Source organism: Podarcis vaucheri (genome assembly GCF_965113315.1).
Source record: "Podarcis vaucheri genome assembly, chromosome: 5".
NCBI classification, from domain to species: Eukaryota; Metazoa; Chordata; class Lepidosauria; order Squamata; family Lacertidae; genus Podarcis; species Podarcis vaucheri.
The window spans coordinates 46,100,537-46,119,847 of record NC_138763.1 but is presented as its reverse complement, the minus strand read 5'-3'; the positions used below and the strand labels follow the sequence as shown (position 1 = coordinate 46,119,847).

Genomic DNA, 19,311 nt, shown 5'->3' with positions numbered 1-19,311 from the left:
AGAACAAATCCCAGTTCAATGAGTTCAGAAGTAACCTAGAACTGTGGATTATTCTAAAGTAAAAAAGGACTTTGTAATCTCCTGCGCAGTGGAGGAGAGGGGAGTGGGATCATGTCCAGGACTTTCCATGTGTCCGCCCCCCCCCCTGCAAATCACTTAACTATGACTTAGGTCATGTATTGCAAATCCCATCATGTCTGACCATTGGCTATGCTGGCTGGCTCTGATGGGAGTTGGAATCTAACAGCATCTTTTGGACGTGATGTTGGCTGCTCTTGCTCTAAGTGGATAAATGTGTGGGATAATCGTTCAATAAACAGACTTTAAGGATTATACATTACAGATGTAATTTTGTGTTACAGAGAATTTTTAGAGAGATTTGCATTAATCAGTGATGCTATTCCTGACCAGCACCCAGGAGAAAATATATTTCATGTAGTACATACTGGGAAAATCTTCAGTCATCTTAACCTTGATTTGAGGAATTCTGGGTTTCATCCTCAAAATCCCATTGAAAAATATATTCTCGGGTAAGGATGGTTTTTAATAATGTCCATTTTCTTAAAGTATCATACTAGCAAAATATCATTTGTATGGATAGCTATGCATGCTAGTTAGTAGTTTGCCAAACTCAAAGAGTCTTCTGTCCCTAATGTATGCTTGCTACCCTTATTAATCTCTGCAAATTAGACAAGTTTCGGAATTAGAGGTTGTGTTTAGTGAAATGTATCAGTCAGCCTTGTGGTGCCTGTTTTAAGTGATCAGTTTGTAATTTACTTAAAAGACCACTGTAAACAGTTAAAATCTTTGGCAGGGATGTAAAGACACTTGTACTGTAATGTGGAATTGTTTTAATGGTAAATATGGTTATATAATAGATAAGAGTAAAGATGCAGTAAATCTAATTTTTAAAATGGAACCTATGGAGGTAGGGAAGGAGGTCTAAGCGTTCGTAAGAACCCTGTACTTTAATGTTTGAAATCGTTATGTTTTATATGTATATATATTTTCTTTCAAATATATATATATATATATAGAGAGAGAGCGCGCTCAGTTTACCTTTTAGTCATGAAAAATACTGTGTACCACTTTTCAACAAGCCTAGTTATTCTTGCATCTGATTTGGTGTAAGCTTCACTTGGATCATATGTCAATCTGTTAGCAAAGGCAGCAGTAGTTGGCCATCATACGCTTGTGCAAGAATTTTCTATGCGTCTCTCAAATGACACTGCAATTCTCCTGTTGAAGCCTCTGTTATTGGGTAGAATTCAATGCTGTCCTCTTGTGGTTCAGTCTGTGCAAGCATTGCAGTTTGCCAGATGGAGCAATCCTTTCCTCCACCAAATGCTGTTGGGGGTGGGTTTCTCCTGACCCCTCTGAACCAATTTGTGGGGAAGGAGGGAGAAGCACCACTGAACAAGTAGAAATCCTTGTGCAGGGCTGCCACTGGAGGGGCTGATTAGGTGAATCCCACCCTTAGTTTCCTTACACCTGATAGTTTTTATTGTTTCAGGTATGGTTCTTTAAATCTGAGATTTAATACACAGGTTAACTTTGAAAACATGAAAGTGATTCTTGGTGGTTCTTTCTGCAGATCTGGAATAACACAGCAGCTTTTTGTAATCTCTGAAGGCTTGCTTCTGTCAGCTTACTACAGTTCTCCATGTCCTGTTCCCATTTTAAAATGGATGTTTCGGGTAAGATGCATCTTATTTAACGTTGCATTAGATATCATGAATCCGGAAGCCTTATTAGACTGAACTTCAGTTAGTTTATACCTTACAGTTTAGCTTTTCTAGATTGCTCATGTTCTGCATGCACACACTCCCTGGTTCCTGGAGCATGAGCTGTTGGTAAATTCTGAGAATTAAAGATCTGGCATATAAAATAGTTCTTCAGTTACAATTCATTCTGCATTAACTCCTATCTAATTTAGGAAGTGTGAGCACACTTTTAAACTAGCCACTTAATGTCAGAAATGCGAAATGCCTTGCATTTCATGTTGATCACTTGCTTACCTCTTCTCTCCACTGCCAGCAACCTCCAGGCTATTATTTCTCTCCATACTGGCACTGTTTCACGAGTCATAGGAAGGATGCCATAAGTACAGTTAAACCTCAGTTGTTGAACCTAATCTGTTCCGGAAGCCCGTTTGGCTTCAGAAATGTTCGACAACCGAGGCGCGGCTTCCGATTGGTTGGAGGAGCTTCCTGCACTCAAGCAGAAGCTGCGTCAGATGTTCAGCTTCCGAGAAACGTTCAAAAACTGGAGCATTTACTTCCGTTTTTTTGGCGTTCGGGAGCCGAAATGGAGGCGTTCGGGAGCTGAGGTTTGACTCTGTACACCAAACCTGTATTCTCCTCAGGAAAGGGGATCAGATTTGAAAGCCTATTGTATCTTTACTGACATACCAAAATAGTTTACACAAGGGAATACATGGGATGAAATAGACTATTGCAGTATATGATTGACTTCAGACATCCCTAAAAAAGCCAAACCTTAACTCCTTTTGCAAAAGAAAGTTTTGTGATTTGAACTTCCTGAGCCTTCACACAGTAGGTAGATTGTAGGTACTTGAGCTAAATAGGAAGGTAAAGATGGAGAATATTCTGTGTGGCTGGAGTCTTTTTAGGATGGCTCTCTTAAGACTTGCAGATCTGGCAGAATTGCAGTTTTCTTTAAAGATTTATGCCCCACATTTTGATTATAAGCCAATTTGTAGCAGAATCCAGAGCATCCTTTCCTTTCCTTTTGTAATCCCAGAGAAACGGGTGCCTGGAACAGAGTTCTATTTGGCTGGGAAAGTAAAACAAGCTCCCATTAGCTGCTCATTCTGTGGCCAGGCTGGTCTTCCCATTGCTATCATATCCTTCCTGTGCAAGAAGAGATGCAACCTCCCAATGATCTCCTAGCCAGTGACAGACACTAGAGCACCATTACCTTTCAGGTCTTGTATTGAAATAAATTCTTCTTAGAAGTGTTTGATTTTGTAATATGCTATCAAATGCATCTGAAAATTGTCAAATGATTCCTTCTAGCTTTACTCTGTGAGCAGGTGTTTTCTGCCATCCATTCTTTTTAAAGAAGTTAGCCTATTATTCTCTCCCACTCTCTTGTCCTTTATCAAGCTTACACTTAACTTCTTAAGTTCATTATGTATAAACTTTATGGGCCTGAATACTTGTCCCCAGGAAATACCCAGGATATCTTTCAGTTTGGAAGTCAAGGATTTAAGAGTGCTGCCTTCGCTTTCCCCCTTGTATAGCAAATTGGAAGAATATTTAAAAGACCAAAACTAGAGCAGCAATGGTTATTCTTACTTGCATTGATCAACACTATTCTTAGCTAGTAAGACTGATTCACATTTCTGGCACATCAGATCGCATTTGTACTGTATTTCAGTAATTCTTCATCACAATGCAAGAATATTGAATATGCAAAAGTTCTAATTGTCTTAGATGACCTTCAGTTTTGTTTCAATTAAACAGATGATGTCAATTCATCCAGACAGTTCATTGTCAAGAAAGATTTTGGATATGTTGATGTCATTAACAATTAAAACTGGTGAGTATTTGAAACTAAAGTTCAGGAAGAACTTGTAGTTTTTACACATTGGGAAGAACTTGTAGTTTTTACCCATTGGGAAGAACTTGTAGTTTTTACACATTGACACAAAGTCCTGCAACAGTCTTCTCACTTTTCACATAATTCATTCAAATGTAATTCGGTTGTTTTACCATCTAATAGAATTATTTTTAGTTTAATGTGGCTCACAAGGTTCCTTGTTAGGCACAGCAATCTGGTGATGAAGATTCAGCCACTTCCTAAGCCCTTCCGGCTCACTGTAATCAGGGAATGGTGGGAAGGCCTGCTTTTCTTAATTTTTCTTCTGCCATTTTTCTTCCAGTTGTGGTAGATGGGAAAGAATTAACTTGCCAGCTCTAGGGCTTGGATAGCTTTTGGGAGAGTATTGGGAATGAGGGGTCTTAGGATTCTGCAAATCCTCAGCTGTCCTTGGAATACCCTGTTTCAGGCTGTATTTTCTATGGGCACGCTGGGGAGCCTTCCTCTTCACCAATTAAGCAGCATGTAAACTGCCACATAAGGCCTCTTCAGCCACCAAATGTCAGTTGTAGGATCTCACCCTAAGCCTTGTTCACACACCCTTCTTCTGGTACAAAATATTTACCACTGAAGTAGCAGTAGAGCTATATTCATGTGGGGATGAGGATGTGCATTTACAAGGAAATCGCGTTGTTTGTCTTGATAAGTTGAGATAAAAAAACAAACTACCATATTTTTCCGTGTACAAGACGCCCCCATGTATAAGATGCCCCCTATTTTTGGGGACTCCAAATTAGGAAAACACCCCTTAGCACTACCTGTGTATAAGACAAGCCCCAATTTTAAACCTAATTTTTTGGTTTAAAAATCTAGTCTTATACACGGAAAAATATGGTATATTATGAGACCATGACCGGTACAGACTATATAAATATTTCTGTATCTTTTCTGTGTCGATATGCTTATATATTTTCTGCCATCTTTCCCAGGTTAATCACACTGACAGCTTATTTGCTGCTTTGAAGAGGATTGTGCTTTTGTAGCACAGATGTACAAGAGTGGTGGGAAAATATTAAAATAGTACCCTTTGCCTTAGAAAATGCTACAGTGTCCCAAAGAACATACCATGCTCAAGTTGCATTCTGCTGTTTACTTAATGCTATTGAGTCTCCTCTGCTATCTTCATAAACTACTTAAAGCAGAGCTCATGTCTGAGGGAACTCCATACATTAGCACTGGTATGCTCATTGTGCTTTCTGTTCCTCTGGTTTGGGAATAAATAGCCAAGTGTTATCTCTCTGCAGCTTCAGCTAGCAACGACCAGCCAAGGCCATGGATTCCATCAATATTTGATATAGCAACTGTGCTACTGAATATGGGTGTTCCTTTCAGTGCACTGTTTCCTCTGCAAGATTTTCAACCTAACTTTTCTGAGGATGATATAATGTAAGTGTTTAGCATCACATCAGTTTTTTCAATGGATTCATTAGGGAACCATAGAAATATTTGCTACTTTTGTAAGGATCCGATTAGTATGGTTTCTGTGGTTTGCATTTAAGTAGGTATTTCATGCTGTGATTTTATTATCTTTTTTTGTCCCCTGATACATATTTTCCTCTGTCCTGAGACCTCAAGATGTAGACTCAAATTAAACAACATTCTAAGTTTTATGTTCTATAACGTCCTACAAATGTGCCAAGGCAGAGCTTTTTATAGTAGTTCGTTTTGCCAAAGTGTAATAAATTTAATGGGGGAAATCCTTTTTTGCTAGATCTGAAATGCATGAGACTATACAGAAAAAACCAAGTGGAGACATCTTTGGAAACTCGGTTCCTATCTTTCATCTAATAGACACCAACCTTTGCAATATATCCAAGGTGAGAGAGTCCCCCACTCCTTTTCCTGTTTTTGAAAGTTCTCTTGTATAAGAGAAGCATATGTGATGATTGCTAGTGATAGTCATGATTCACTTGGACAGCTAAACTTAGTAGCTGGTTGATCTTGACTGTTAAAGCTTTTAAAAAAGAACGGTCTTTCAATGAGCAGTATGTTTCTTATTGGTAGTTAACAGAAATTGACCCCTAATAGGTTCAAGGACAGACAAACCTAGTAAGTTTCACATTAAAGGAATAAACACTGTCTGCACTTGTAATACACAACTGAGATTAGATTCAATATTGCTTAAAGAAGAAGTTTTATTATCATCTCATTTCTCCCCTTAAGTTTCTGCGGCTCTGTATAAGCATGTACCCAGAAGGTTACACGGACAAAGAAATATTTATGTTGCTGTTGCTGCTGCTTAAACTGAGTTTGGCAAAAGAGCTGAAACAATTTCCCCTAGTGGACTTGGAGTGCCTTGTTATAAAACTACTGGAAAATATCAGAGAGTGGGATACCAAGGTAACTGCATCAATAAGTGTTTAGTGTAATCTGTGTAAAATTGAGCTTAATTTTGCCAAAACCTCCAGAATTTGTGTGTTTAGCCATGCCTTGAGGGAACTGCTGCTTTGGTTGAGCTCCAAAAGAAATATAATACTTTAGAATTCCAATCATTTGCTGATAAATACTACTTGTATTGGAGACACTGATTGGAAATATTCTTTTTTGTCTAAGAAGTAGTAGATGTGTTAAACTGCAGCTACAGCGGCAGTGAAGATAACATGGTAATCAATTTTTATCTCAAAAGTAAGCATAGATATTACAAGAGCGCATTATTGTATCCCATAACATGTTGTTGTCATTTAGTCGTGTCCGACTCTTCGTGACCCCATGGACCAGAGCATGCCAGGCACTCCTGTCTTCCACTGCCTTCCGCAGTTTGGTCAAACTCCTGCTGGTAGCTTCGAGAGCACTGTCCAACCATCTCATCCTCTGTCGTCCCCTTCTCCTTGTGCCCTCCATCTTTCCCAACATCAGGGTCTTTTCCATGGAGTCTTGTCTTCTCATGAGGTGGCCAAAGTATTGGAGCCTCAGCTTCACGATCTGTCCTTCCAGTGAGCACTCAGGGCTGATTTCCTTAAGAATGGATAGGTTTGATCTTCTTGTAGTCCATGGGACTCTCAAGAGTCTCCTCCAGCACCATAATTCAAAAGCATCAATTCTTTGGCGATCAGCCTTCTTTATGGTCCAGCTCTCACTTCCATACATTACTACTGGGAAAACAATAGCTTTAACTATACAGACCTTTGTCGGCAAGGTCTCTGCTTTTTAAGATGCTCTCTAGGTTTGTCATTGCTTTTCTCCCAAGAAGCAGGCGTCTTTTAATTTCGTGACTGCTGTCACCATCTGCAGTGATCATGGAGCCCAAGAAAGTAAAATCTCTCACTGCCTCCATTTCTTCCCCTTCTGTTTGCCAGGAGGTGATGGGCCCAGTGGCCATGATCTTTGTTTTTTTGATGTTGAGCTTCAGACCATATTTTGCGCTCTCCTCTTTCACCCTCATTAAAAGATTCTTTAATTCCTCCTCACTTTCTGCCATCAAGGTTGTGTCATCTGCATATCTGAGGTTGTTGATATTTCTTCTGGCAATCTTAATTCCGGTTTAGGATTCATTCAGTCCAGCCTTTCGCATGATGAATTCTGCATATAAGTTAAATAAGCAGGGAGACAATATACAGCCTTGTCGTACTCCTTTCCCAATTTTGAACCAATCAGTTGTTCCAGTGTTCCAGTCAGAGAGCCAGTGTGGTGTAGTGGTTAAGAGCGGTAGTCTCGTAATCTGGGGAACCGGGTTCGCGTCTCTGCTCCTCCACGTGCAGCTGCTGGGTGACCTTGGGCCAGTCACACTTCTTTGAAGTCTCTCAGCCCCACTCACCTCACAGAGTGTTTGTTGTGGGGGAGGAAGGGAAAGGAGAATGTTAGCCGCTTTGAGACTCCTAAGGGGGAGTGAAAGGCGGGGTATCGAATCCAAACTACTCTTCTTCTTCTTCTTCTTCTTCTTCTTCTTCTTCTTCTCATATCCAGTTCTAACTGTAGAGATTTCTCAGGAGACAGATGAGGTGATCAGGCACTCCCATTTCTTTAAGAACTTGCCATAGTTTTCTGTGGTCGACACAGTCAAAGGCTTTTGCATAGTCAATGAAGCAGAAGTAGATGGTCTTTCTGGAACTCTCTAGCTTTCTCCATAATCCAGCGCGTGTTTGCAATTTGTTCTCTGGTTCTTCTGCCCCTTCGAAATCCAGCTTGCGCTTCTGGGAGTTCTTGGTCCACATACTTCTTAAGCCTGCCTTGTAGAATTTTAAGCATAATCTTGCTAGCATGTGAAATGAGTGCAGTTGTGCAGTAGTTGGAGCATTCTTTGGCACTGCCTTTCTTTGGGATTGGAATGTAGACTGATCTTCTCCAATCCTCTGGCCACTGCTGAGTTTTCCAAACTTGCTGGCATATTGAGTATAGCAGCAGCATCTTTTAAAATTTTAAATAATTCAGCTGGAATATCATCATTTCCACTGGCCTTGTTATTAGCTTTCTAAGGCCCATTTGACTTCACTCTCCAGGATGTCTGGCTCAAGGTAAGCAACCACACTACCTGGGGTGTACGACACATCCATATCTTTCTGGTATAATTCCTCTGTGTATTCTTGATGTCTTCTGCTTCTGTTAGGTCCTTACCACTTTTGCCATTTATTATGGTAATCTTTGTACGAAATGTTCCTTTCATATCTCCAATTTTCTTGAACAGATCTCTGGTTTTTCCCATTCTAGTGTTTTCCTCTATTTCTTTGCATTGCTTGTTTAAGAAGGCCTTTTTGTCTCTCCTTGCTATTTTTTGGAAATCTGCATTCAATTTCCTGTATCTTTCACTATCTCCCTCACATTTTGCTTGCCTTCTCTCCCCCGCTATTTGTAAGGCCTCGTTGGACAGCCACTTTGCTTTCTTGCATTTCCTTTTCATTGGGATGGTTTTTGTTGCTGCCTCCTGTATAATGTTACGAACCTCCATCCATAGTTCTTCAGGCACTCTGTCCACCAAATCTAAATCCTTAAACCTGTTCCTCACTTCCACTGTGTATTCATAAGGGATTTGATTTAGATTATATCTAAATCTATCTATATCGGCCCAGTGGTTTTCCCTACTTTCTTCAGTTTAAGCTTGAATTTTGCTATAAGAAGCTGATGATCTGAGCCACAGTCAGCTCCAGGTCTTGTTTTTGCTGACTGTATAGAGCTTCTCCATCTTTGGCTGCTGAGAATATAATCAATCTGATTTCGATGCTGCCCATCTGGTGATGTCCATGTGTAGAGTCATCTCTTGTGTTGTTGGAAAAGAGTGTTTGTGATGACCAGCTTATTCTCTTGGCAGAACTCTTATTAGCCTTTGCCCTGCTTCGTTTTGAACTCCAAGGCCAAACTTGCCAGTTGTTCCTTTTATCTCTTGATTCCCTACTTTAACATTCCAATCCCCTATAATGAGAAGAACATCCTTTAGTGTCATTTCTAGAAGGTGTTATAAGTCTTCATAGAATTGGTCAATTTCAGTTTCTTCAGCACCAGTGGTTGGTGCATAAACTTGGATTACTGTGTTGTTAGAAGGTCTGCCTTGGATTTGTATCAAGATCGTTCTATCATTTTTGAGATTGCATCCCAGTACAGCTTTCACCACTCTTTTGTTGACCATGAGGGCCACTCCATTTCTTTTACGGGATTCTTGCCCACAGTAGTAGATATGATGGTCATCCGAACTGAATTCGCCCATTCCCATCCATTTTAGTTCACTAAATGGACCCAGGATGTAAATATTTATTCTTGCCATCTCATTTTTTACCACATCCAACTTACCAAGGTTCATGGTTCTTACATTCCAAGTTCCTATGCAATATTTTTCTTTACAGCATTGGACTTTTCTTTCGCTTTCAGGCATATCTGCAACTGAGCGACCTTTCAGCTTTGGCCCAGCCGCTTCATCAGCTCTGAATCTACTTGTACTTGTCCTCCACTCTTCCTCAGTAGCATGTTGGATGCCTTCTGACCTGAGGGGCTCATCTTCCAGTGTCATAACTTTTATATGCCTGTTGTCTTTGTCCATGGAGTTTTCTTGGCAGGGATACTGGAGTGGCTTGCCAGTTCCTGCTCCAGGTGGATCATGTTTGGTCAAAACTCTCCCCTATGACCTGTCCATGTTGGGTGGCCCTGCATGGCATAGCTCATAGCTTCTCTGAGTTATTCAAGCCCCTTTGCCAATACCATTCTTAAAGGATAGCCTTTGACTCTTGTGTGCATTGCACTGAAACTTTTAGATTTTTTGCAGTTGCTCTTAATTGCTTCTAATGACTGTTTCTCTTGTCTTGCTTGTAAGATGCCTGAGTTATGCCGTGCAATAAGTTATCTGTCCAGCCACCATCATGATCTCTTAGGGCTGGTTCAGTTTGTCCCAAACTGGATGACGCGAGGAAGGTAAGCCTCACTGCAATACAGTTCACTTTGCATGTCACTTCAAAACACACAGAGAAACCACTACATTGTAGAAAATAATCTTTACTTAAATGTTATCGTTTCAGACAAATAAGAAGGCATCTTAGCTTGGTAGTAATCTTGAAGCTTCTTAAAACCCATGTGAAAATACCCAGCAGCCATGACCAGCAGGTACTGTACAAACTTGCTTTATTAATATATTAGGTTCTTAAGAGTTACCTTTATTCCACTAATCCATGAACGACATTGACGATCATAAGCACCTTGCATGACTTTCTTTGGGAGGGCATAAAATCCCAGAAGAACTCTTCTTTCTTTCACCCCTTTTTCCTTTTGTATTCCTTTTTGTGAACAAGGGAAACCTAGTTTTTGCTATTTACATAGAGATAACTAGGCTTCCCTCATTCAGGGACAGAGTATTTTTGCTCTTACCAATCCTAGGGCTGCCTTAAGGTGCAAACTAAAAGAGGTGTTTGTTCCAAATTGTGTCCAGCTCCTCCTGCTTTTTAGAGGCTGACTTCAGCATCCATCAGTTCTAAGGGAAATCCTCTCTAATCTATTTTGAACATGCTGCTTCTCTTGCTCTGCAAGCTTTTGAGTTGCTTCAGTGCTGTCTTGGTATATTTATTCTATTTTTAAAATGTATGCTGTCACTTTTCTTGATAAAATAAACTCAAATTATGTGCACCCATCTTGTTTGGATTACCACCCAGAGCTGCTGCTCATCAGTACAACTTTACTCTGCTTGCTGTTACTATCCCTCCTGCTCTCTTTCTTATTCTTGATGACTCCCAATAAGATGTTTGTCTTGATTCATGTAACTTCAAAGTAAACTAGAACCCAATAATTCTCAGGATCCATGAGCATGAATAAAAATTTGGGAGAGATCACATACATTAATTATCCTCCAGACTTTTGTCTTTAAAAATGATATAGGCTTTCTCTTCTTAATGGTGCCAAAAGCCAGGAAGTATTAGTAAGCTGTGCTCCTCTCTAATCTGTCCCCCCCCCCCTTCTTCCTGGGATTACATAGATGTCACTTCTGTGTAAAGAACTAGTGAATATGAAACCTTCAAATCTGTTAAAGAGAATATCTGAGACAGTGGGACACCATGATGGCCTTAAAGAAGAGTCTTTTCTTCGTCAATATGAACCGGAGGTAATCTCAGACACCATTCCTGGAAAAGCAGGGTCCCAGGGTCAAACTTAAGGCAGGCTGGGAACCAGATGGGCATTGAGTTGTTGGTTATTTGTGTATAAGAGATGCTCATATCTCAGAAGGCAAGCATTGGCAAGGTGGGATGAAGTGAATGGATGAGAAAAGAGAAAGGGCTAAGTTTTGTGTATGTGTGCAGGGGAGTTACTACTTTTTTATTGTATTGATTACCCTTTCGGGTAGAATAATATAATATGCTCGAAGTTCTTTGCTCTGACCACAGCAGATCAACAAAGCTCCTGAGCAGATCAGCAGAGAACATACTGCTTATCTTAGCCAATCTCATTTTAGAAATTATTCGGACAGAGTTTGTCCATGTTTTAGACTACCTAAAAACGTGTCTCTGTCAAGATCAAACTGATTCACACTTAGAGCCAAAAGTGAACTCCAGATAACAACAGATGTATCAGTCACTCTTCCCAACAGTGTCTTCTCCTGCTAAAATGAGTGCCCAGATATCTAGATTGACATAGGTGCTGATTCCTCTGCAGCTTGTGGAACACTCCAGGGCGAGAGCTCCCCTATGTTGCACTATACAATAGTGCCTTGTAAGCCTGCTTTTGGGCTGTGACCCGTCAAGAGGTATAGACTGGGCTGTGTTAATAACCTTTCTTGTATTACACCAAGCCCTAAAGCCACAATAAAGAAAAGGCTTGTTATTGCCTACTCATTTTGTTTATTCACCAAAGTCATATTAAGCACCACTGTATGCTGGAAATTGTCCTTAATACTACCAAGGGCTGGTTCACATGTGACCACCATGTAGGTGGTACACTGGATGCCAGTTTGTGTGTTGTCGGGGGGAGGAATTGGCAGTATGTGTGATACAACTTTTTGTTATAATAGACTCTTCTGCTTCAGTTTTGTTGTAAATGTGTTCTATACAACTTATGGCTTCAGCAAACACTAATTGCTCTCATTCCAGGAATACATGCCTTTCACACTACACATAGACTCTTTATTGCAAGCTGGCATTATAGATGCAGATGCCCCATATTTGTGCAGTTTGTTTGCTCAAAAAATGGTGAATAAACTGATTTACTTGTCTGGGCATATTTGCACCTAACTCCTGGTTTATCTTAAAAGTTTTGTTGATTTTTGTTCCTTCACCTGCTGCTTAAGAACCAGTTCTTAACCAATTTATATTGCTGTGTGGGTAGTTGAAAGGGGTAAGACACAAGTATTTGTCTACTAAGAGCAGAATGTGTAAATCTGCTGTAATCTTGCATTGATGGTATACTGAGCACCTGCAAAAGTTGAACTGCCTTCTTTGTGAAAACTGGTTTTCCCCTCAAAGAAGTTGGCAGCATCCTTACTACTAAGAGCTAGGCTGAATACTTTCTGTTCATTTTCTAGGCATACTATCTGGCCTATGTTCTTCTTCACTTGGTCAGGGAAGCTAGCAATTCTGAGGTTACAAATTCTAACCACAGGGTAAGTAATTTTTTGTAAACCACTTAGAGATTGTAATACAATCAAGTGATATTTAAATGTTGTGAAATAAATTAAAGTTAGTGTGTATGTGCTTATACTACAAATTCATGGAAATGGTGGTCTCCTGGTTTTGGCTGGGGTTACATTCCTCATCAAGGTAAAAGGTTTGCTTTTAGATTTAACTGTGCTCATGAAGGCTCAAATATCTTCTGTAAACATTTTAACCATTTTAGCTACATGGGTTCCTAGTTTCTTTCTAGGTGCAATAATGCCCTATATAGTGTAGGATACCCTTCCCCAATACACAGCCTATTTTGGGGGTGTTTATTGTTCAAATTGTTAGTTACCTGGTCACCTTACAGATTTTTATAATTGGAAAGACAGGATGTAACTATAACTCTCTAAGTAACACCTAATACTTTTAAAATCATACTATTACTGAAAATGTAGATAATAACTTAAGTTTTAGGGAAGATGTCACTTTGAAATGCTTTCCCCAGTATTTACACATTTGGTCAGGAGAAAATTAACTCTTTTAATCTCACATTTAGGAATGGCTGGTGAAACTCTGCACTACTTTGGAAAAACATGTAAAATGTGATATTAGAGAAGATGTTAGACTGTTCTATAAAACTAAGGTGAGTAGTCTTGTACTTTTTTAATCCCCAGAAGGTAAGAGTCATTGTGAGGACTCTCTCTGCTCCCCCTTCCTTATATGCAGTCAAATATGAGTAACCTTGCACCTTTGAGGAGTTTGCTTCCATTACTCCAACATCCTATCTTGGGCAGGGCATGGGGTTTTTTTTTGTGGACTCCTGAATGCTGATTTCAGGGCTGCTTCTCACACTTTTATTAAATTGCAAGAGTGTACTTCAGTCCTGCATTTTTAGGTCTGATGAGAATAAGGTTGAAGCAGATGATGATGTAAGCCCTAGGTATCTGATTCATCTGTGTACTCAGAAGTAAGCCCCACTGTGTTCAATGATTCCTACTCCCAGGTAAGAGTATGTAGGATTGCACCCTTAAGCATCCTTTCCCCCAGTTGGTTTCAATCAGTTTGTTTTCTCTTTCTAGGTAAAAGACTTAGTTGCTAGAACATACAGCAAATGGCAACAAATGATTCACAGTTCTCGGCTTACTCAGGTACTATGCAGTTAAAACATCTTTTCACATTGCTGTGTGATTTACAGAAATATTGTAAGTCTTCAATGTAATGGTAATGACACTTCTGCAAGGGTGTCTTTGTGGCATATTATAATGAATAAGTTTGCTTTTCTAAGAGGTGAACAGCTCTATAGATTTGCTAATAGAAGTTTGGATGTCAAAATAATGCTTGAGGGGTATGTAGCATGCATTATATATATATATATTAAAAACCATTCTGTAACAGCCTGGAATTATTCAAGAATGAAGTGTAACTCATTGGCTACAGAAACAAATTAGTGCAGATGTGCCTGGAAAGATGAATGCATCACTCACGCATGCCCTAAAGTATCAGACTAGAAATCTTAACACTGTGCAAGCTGAAAATGTAAACGTGCAAAGGGACAGAAATTGCCTTACTGAAAAGAAATATAATGCTTAGTTAGATTACAATGCTTAGTTAGTTAAGCCTTTAAACTGGAAGCTGTGTTGCTCTGTATGTCAAAGAGGACATAAATTCCAACAAGCTAGAACTCCAAAACTAGTTTAGAACTGGGGACATACTATCATTCCCCTGGCCAAAATGCTCAGGCTGATCTTGTGATGTAGAAGGAAATCAATGAGGCATGCAAAGGAAAAAGTGCTGCAGTAATGTGTGGCTTCAGTTATCTTCACATAGACTGAGTGTGTGTGTATTTCAGTCGTGACAAGGAGGTATCCTAAATGACTGTGTCCTAGGACATGTAACCAGCCAGAAAAGTGACAACCCTGGACTTAATCCTAAAGTGGCAGCCAGGATCTGCTGTGAGATATGTGTTGTCGAACCAATTGGTAACTGTGGCCATAGTGCTACCAAATTCAACATATATGTAAGTGGACAATTGCCAAGGAAGTCCAATATGGTCACATTTTACTTCAAAAGCAGAAACTTGCCTCAAATGAGAAGTTTGGTAAAAACCACATTTAATAGAAGCTCAAATACAATGAATACCATAGACCAAGAAAGGTGCCACTAGGGATAATTAGGAAAGGAACTGAAAAAGTTCCATTGTCATAATACCATTATACAAATCTGGAATACTGTGTAAAGTTCTGGTTGCTTCACCTCAGAAAGGATACAGTAAAGTTGGTGAAAGTGCAGAAAAGGGCAACAAAAATGAGCAAGGGGTTCATGCATCTCCCCTCAGAGCCATCTAATGAAATTTATTTGCATTAGGTTTAGGACAAGCAAAATGAAGTATTTCTATGGTCTGAATTAAAGTGTGGTAGTGGTCATTAAAAGAGGATTTGACTGATTCAAGGAGAAGAATGATGGCTATGTGAAACCTCTAGATCAGTGTTTCCCAACCTTTTTTGGGCAAAGGCACACTTGTTTCATGAAAAAAATCTCAAGGCACACCGCCATTACAGCCCTGTGACGTCAGCGCGCAGCGTCACGCCGGGAGGGACATGAATTGCTAGCAAATTACATAATCACCTCCTTGAGGGCTGGCTCATCTTCTCCGAAGGCAGAACCCCATTAATTAACAGCACAGACTCACACCATAGCCAAGACGAGGGGGGAAAACCTCAGTCATGCACATGTGGGGGCTAAATGAGGACGAAGACCGGGCAGAGAGCAGGGTTCAAATCACCCCACCTGGCCAGGACAATCCCTGGGTGCTCCCTTGGGCCACTCGCCTGACCCACCTCGCAGGGCTGTTGTTGCGAGGATAACACGGGGAGAACCACACGCGCCCCCGGGAGCTCCTTGGAGGAGAAAGCGGGCGATGAATGCAATGCACGAAATATATGAGAGGCGACCAGGTTTTGCAGGTGAGGGGCCCCCGCCAGCCTCCGCTTCCAACACCCGGCGCAACGACGCCGAAGTTTCACCCCGGGCTCAGCTCGGGGAGCAGCGCTGCTCCCCCCCGGCTCCCCTTCGCCCTCCCGGCTCTCTCTCCCGCCCACTGGGGACCCCCCTCACCTGCCAAGTCCGGAGCGCCGGTGGAAGTTGCATGCATGCATGCAGGGCGCCACGTTGCCATTGCATTGCACTGCACTCCATGCAACGCTTGCACGCCCGCCAAGGGGTCTCCCCGCGGTCCGATGCGTCCCCTCCGGCGCGGATGCAGCATTGCAAAAATAAACACAACACCCCCGACGCAGCCCTACCTGGGGGGCAGCCTCCGCCTCCGCCGCTCCGCCTCCGCGGGGATCCCCGGGCTCCATCCTGCCGCCCGATCTCCGCGGGGGCGCAGGCAGGCTGCGCGGGGTCTGCGCGGAAGAGCCCCTGCCCGCCCGCCCGCCGCCGCCGCGCTCATTCCATGGCCGAGAGAAGAGCGCTTCAAACAAAACGCCCGGCCCGCCAGGCCATGCTGGGAAACGTAGTTTGCGCACCTTGCGCGGGCGCGGAGCCCAAGGGCGAGGGGACTACGGATCCCGGCAGCCCCGCGCCGGGGACGGAGGGGGAGAGGCCGGGTGCAGGGATGGAGGGACGGGTGGGCGAGCGAGTGAGTGAGTGGCAGCCGCCAAGCCTTGGCCGAGAGCCAGGAAGGGCCTCCCCGGAGGAGGAGGAGGGAGGCGCAGAGCGGGAGGGAGGGAGGGAACCCCAGGGGTCATCTAGTGACGGCGCCCCAATCGAAAATTTGACTTTTTTTAAAAAAAAAAATCTTTCACATTTTTTAATTTTTCCCGCGGCACACCAGGCAACATCTTGCGGCACACTAGTGTGCCGCGGAACAGTGGTTGGGAAACACTGCTCTAGATTCAGAGGTAGCATGCCACACTCAGAGTATAAACAGAAGAGGACTATTGTATTGTTTTCATGACCTCATCATGGGCTTTCTAGAGGCATCTGATTGGCCACTGTGTGGAAACAGGTGCTGGAATATATAGATACAGCTGACTCTCAACTTACACTGGAGATACGTTCTGGGCATAGTATGTAGAGCCAAAATCACGTATAGTCAGAACATTGAGTTCAGTGGCAAGTGGGAGTGCCAAGGTTTTTTTCCTGGACACCCCCCCCCTTCCACCTCCGTTTTATTTATTTTTAGTATTTTTGCCAAGCACATAAAGCTGAATGTACATAAATTGCAAGTTATCTGTACATACATGTCTTTGGTCTTATATAGGGCTGCTATTGAATTAACTAAAGTTTTGTTTTTTGGTCTAAACCGATTTTGAAGTTCAATTTATTTTTATCATAGGGGCAGATTCATGATTTTTGGGTCCCAGATGCTTCAAATGGGTAGATTGAAGAGAATTTCAAAATGGACAGTATGGCCAAGAAAATAAAAGGATGAAGACTATAGCATGGCCTAAGAAGAAAAATGGCAGTAATTTGGATATCACTTCCACATATTTTATATGATTCTTACTTTGTCCTTCCCTAATAACTGAACAATATTCGTAATTAAGAATCTTTTAACATGTCTTATCCTGTTTAGATTGATTTGATAAAGAGTTAATATTTTTAAAAGTAAGGGTAGTTTTTATTTTTTGTCATGCTTGTTACTATAAAATAGAACTATTCTAATATATCTGTTGCGTTTTGCCAAAGGACAGGACTGTATATTTCCTACTGTGAAGCAAAGTTTAGAAACCGGTGGATTTGTTTTGGAATGGACAGGAAGTGCTAAAGTGACCCTTGTGTTTAGAAAGTGATGGGGGAAACACTTGAGCTACAGTCCTCTATGCACTTGGAAGCAAATCTCATTGCTTCCTTTGGAGCTTATTTCAAAGTAAGTGTACCAAGTGTTGCAGCCTTTCACCAGTAGACACATTCAGCTGCCTAAGCAATTGGGTGTCTTTAAATGCCACCTAGTGAGCCCAGTTTTAAGTTTTCAAGGAAGTTAAAAAGATTAATGGCAATTCATACTTGGTTTTAGACTATGCATCAAAATTACATGCTAATACAAAAGATCTGTTAGTCAATAGTTAGGGGAATAAATTTGTTTGGAAATGTAAATAAATTCAGAGAGGAGTTTATTCTCCTGGTCATGCCACTATAGATACTATAGTTGAGTTGTGTGTAGCTGTGAATATTTCACGGGCATCTCAGTCTTAATGCCAATAAATTATAAGGAGAGAGGGAGATTTTCTGAATGCTTGCACTGCCATAAATGTGAATAAACAAATTGTTAGAGATCATAACAGAAATTAAAATGTAAATATAAAGAAGTAGAGATAATATAAGTCTAAGATAATTGATTTTTATGAGGAGACACTTTTGGCATTGTGTTTAATCCTATTTATGCATTTTAAGCAGAAGTATGCAAAATAGATTGATAAAGCAAGATGGACTGCTAGTCAAGGAGCAGTTCAGCGCTGTTAAATCCATGGGAGTTTTGTCATTGATTTTAATGGGAGAAAGTTTGTACTCAATTTATATCAAAACATTTCACACTTTCAGTGCTGTTCAGAATTTGTTGGACCCCAACATCCCACAGGTTGGGTGGGAAATGCTACCTCAAAGGGGACTAGTTTCTTTTATTTCTTTTTTGTAATGGGGAGTATTTTATAGACCCTGCATTCCACAGCCAGTGTCCAGAGAGCCCTGTGTGCAAGGAGGTTGCAGTTCTGCTCAGGTGGGGGCGTCACTGACGGTTTTTCTTTGACCTGCAGCACCTTGTGCTGCATCAAAAGCTACTGTGGAAGGTAGGTCCTCTGACCTAAAGGAACAGCTTTTCCAGCCAGGGGCTACAGTGAGAAGAGAAATGGGGAAAGCCCTAATGTGCCTGCACACTGTGCATACTTCTCTGGATCCTGGCCTATAGTTAAAAGCCTCCTTTGTGGTTTATTTGTACTTTTGAATATACTCATATATAACTTTTTATAAACATTTCACATTGACTTTATAAAGTACAAATATGCCTGCTCTCTCTTTGCCACTTTACTGTATCTGTGTATTATATGAAGAGATACTATTTGTATTACTTTTCAAACACACTTGGAATTATCCAGGTCACAGTTTAACCACTTTTTTTAATGAGACAAAAGAGTAAGAATAAAGTATAAAATAATCATGTGTGTGTCTAAATTTATATGTGAATATGAATTTCAGCATTATTCCTTACACTCAGGCAAAAGAGATCCTGAGCACCATACCTCTCCTGTACAGCAGCACGCATCTCATCTTAAATGATTAAATCCAGAAATGCTACCTTGTCATCTTGCAGTAGTTTCCCGTTGTACATGTACCTAGCTTAATAATTTCATTCCTCCCCCCAGACAATACAGCTTGCAACACAGGCATGCTACTGGTAGGCTACAAATGCTCTCTTGAATTTGTTATGACTTGCTGATCCTGAAGATTGTTTATGTACCAAGCAGATATTTGGAGTTGGTGTTGTGGTTTTTTTCCCTACAGTGGAGGTTGATATCCTCAGTTGGGTTGCTTTTCACACTTGCTCCAGAAGGTGGGGGAATGCAAAATAGGCTTATTTATGTCCTCTGTGGGGGTCACCAACCTTCCCCAGTTTATTGTCCAGCCTGCTCCATGAAGGTAGCTTCAGGCACATCTCCACTTTCTCTCTTTCTGTCTCTTGTTCATGTATGTG

At 41.1% G+C, this 19,311-nt stretch overlaps 1 protein-coding gene across 3 annotated transcripts in view; it reads left to right on the top strand.

Moving 5' to 3' along the window:
• Window positions 1-18,775, top strand: part of SLF2 (SMC5-SMC6 complex localization factor 2) — a 38,002-nt gene extending 19,227 nt beyond the window's left edge. For all 3 annotated transcript variants that reach the window (XM_082225076.1, XM_082225075.1, XM_082225074.1), the window contains exons 8-20: window positions 363-530; window positions 1,595-1,697; window positions 3,489-3,564; window positions 4,869-5,010; window positions 5,336-5,441; window positions 5,788-5,964; window positions 9,860-9,957; window positions 10,062-10,146; window positions 11,009-11,134; window positions 12,548-12,625; window positions 13,177-13,263; window positions 13,700-13,768; window positions 16,960-18,775. In XM_082225076.1, the coding sequence (XP_082081202.1) occupies window positions 363-530; window positions 1,595-1,697; window positions 3,489-3,564; window positions 4,869-5,010; window positions 5,336-5,441; window positions 5,788-5,964; window positions 9,860-9,957; window positions 10,062-10,146; window positions 11,009-11,134; window positions 12,548-12,625; window positions 13,177-13,263; window positions 13,700-13,768; window positions 16,960-17,004 (1,360 nt within the window). In that variant the 3' untranslated portion in view covers window positions 17,005-18,775. The remainder of the gene's footprint in view (window positions 1-362; window positions 531-1,594; window positions 1,698-3,488; window positions 3,565-4,868; window positions 5,011-5,335; window positions 5,442-5,787; window positions 5,965-9,859; window positions 9,958-10,061; window positions 10,147-11,008; window positions 11,135-12,547; window positions 12,626-13,176; window positions 13,264-13,699; window positions 13,769-16,959) is intronic.
• The last annotated feature ends 536 nt before the right edge of the window (window positions 18,776-19,311 follow it).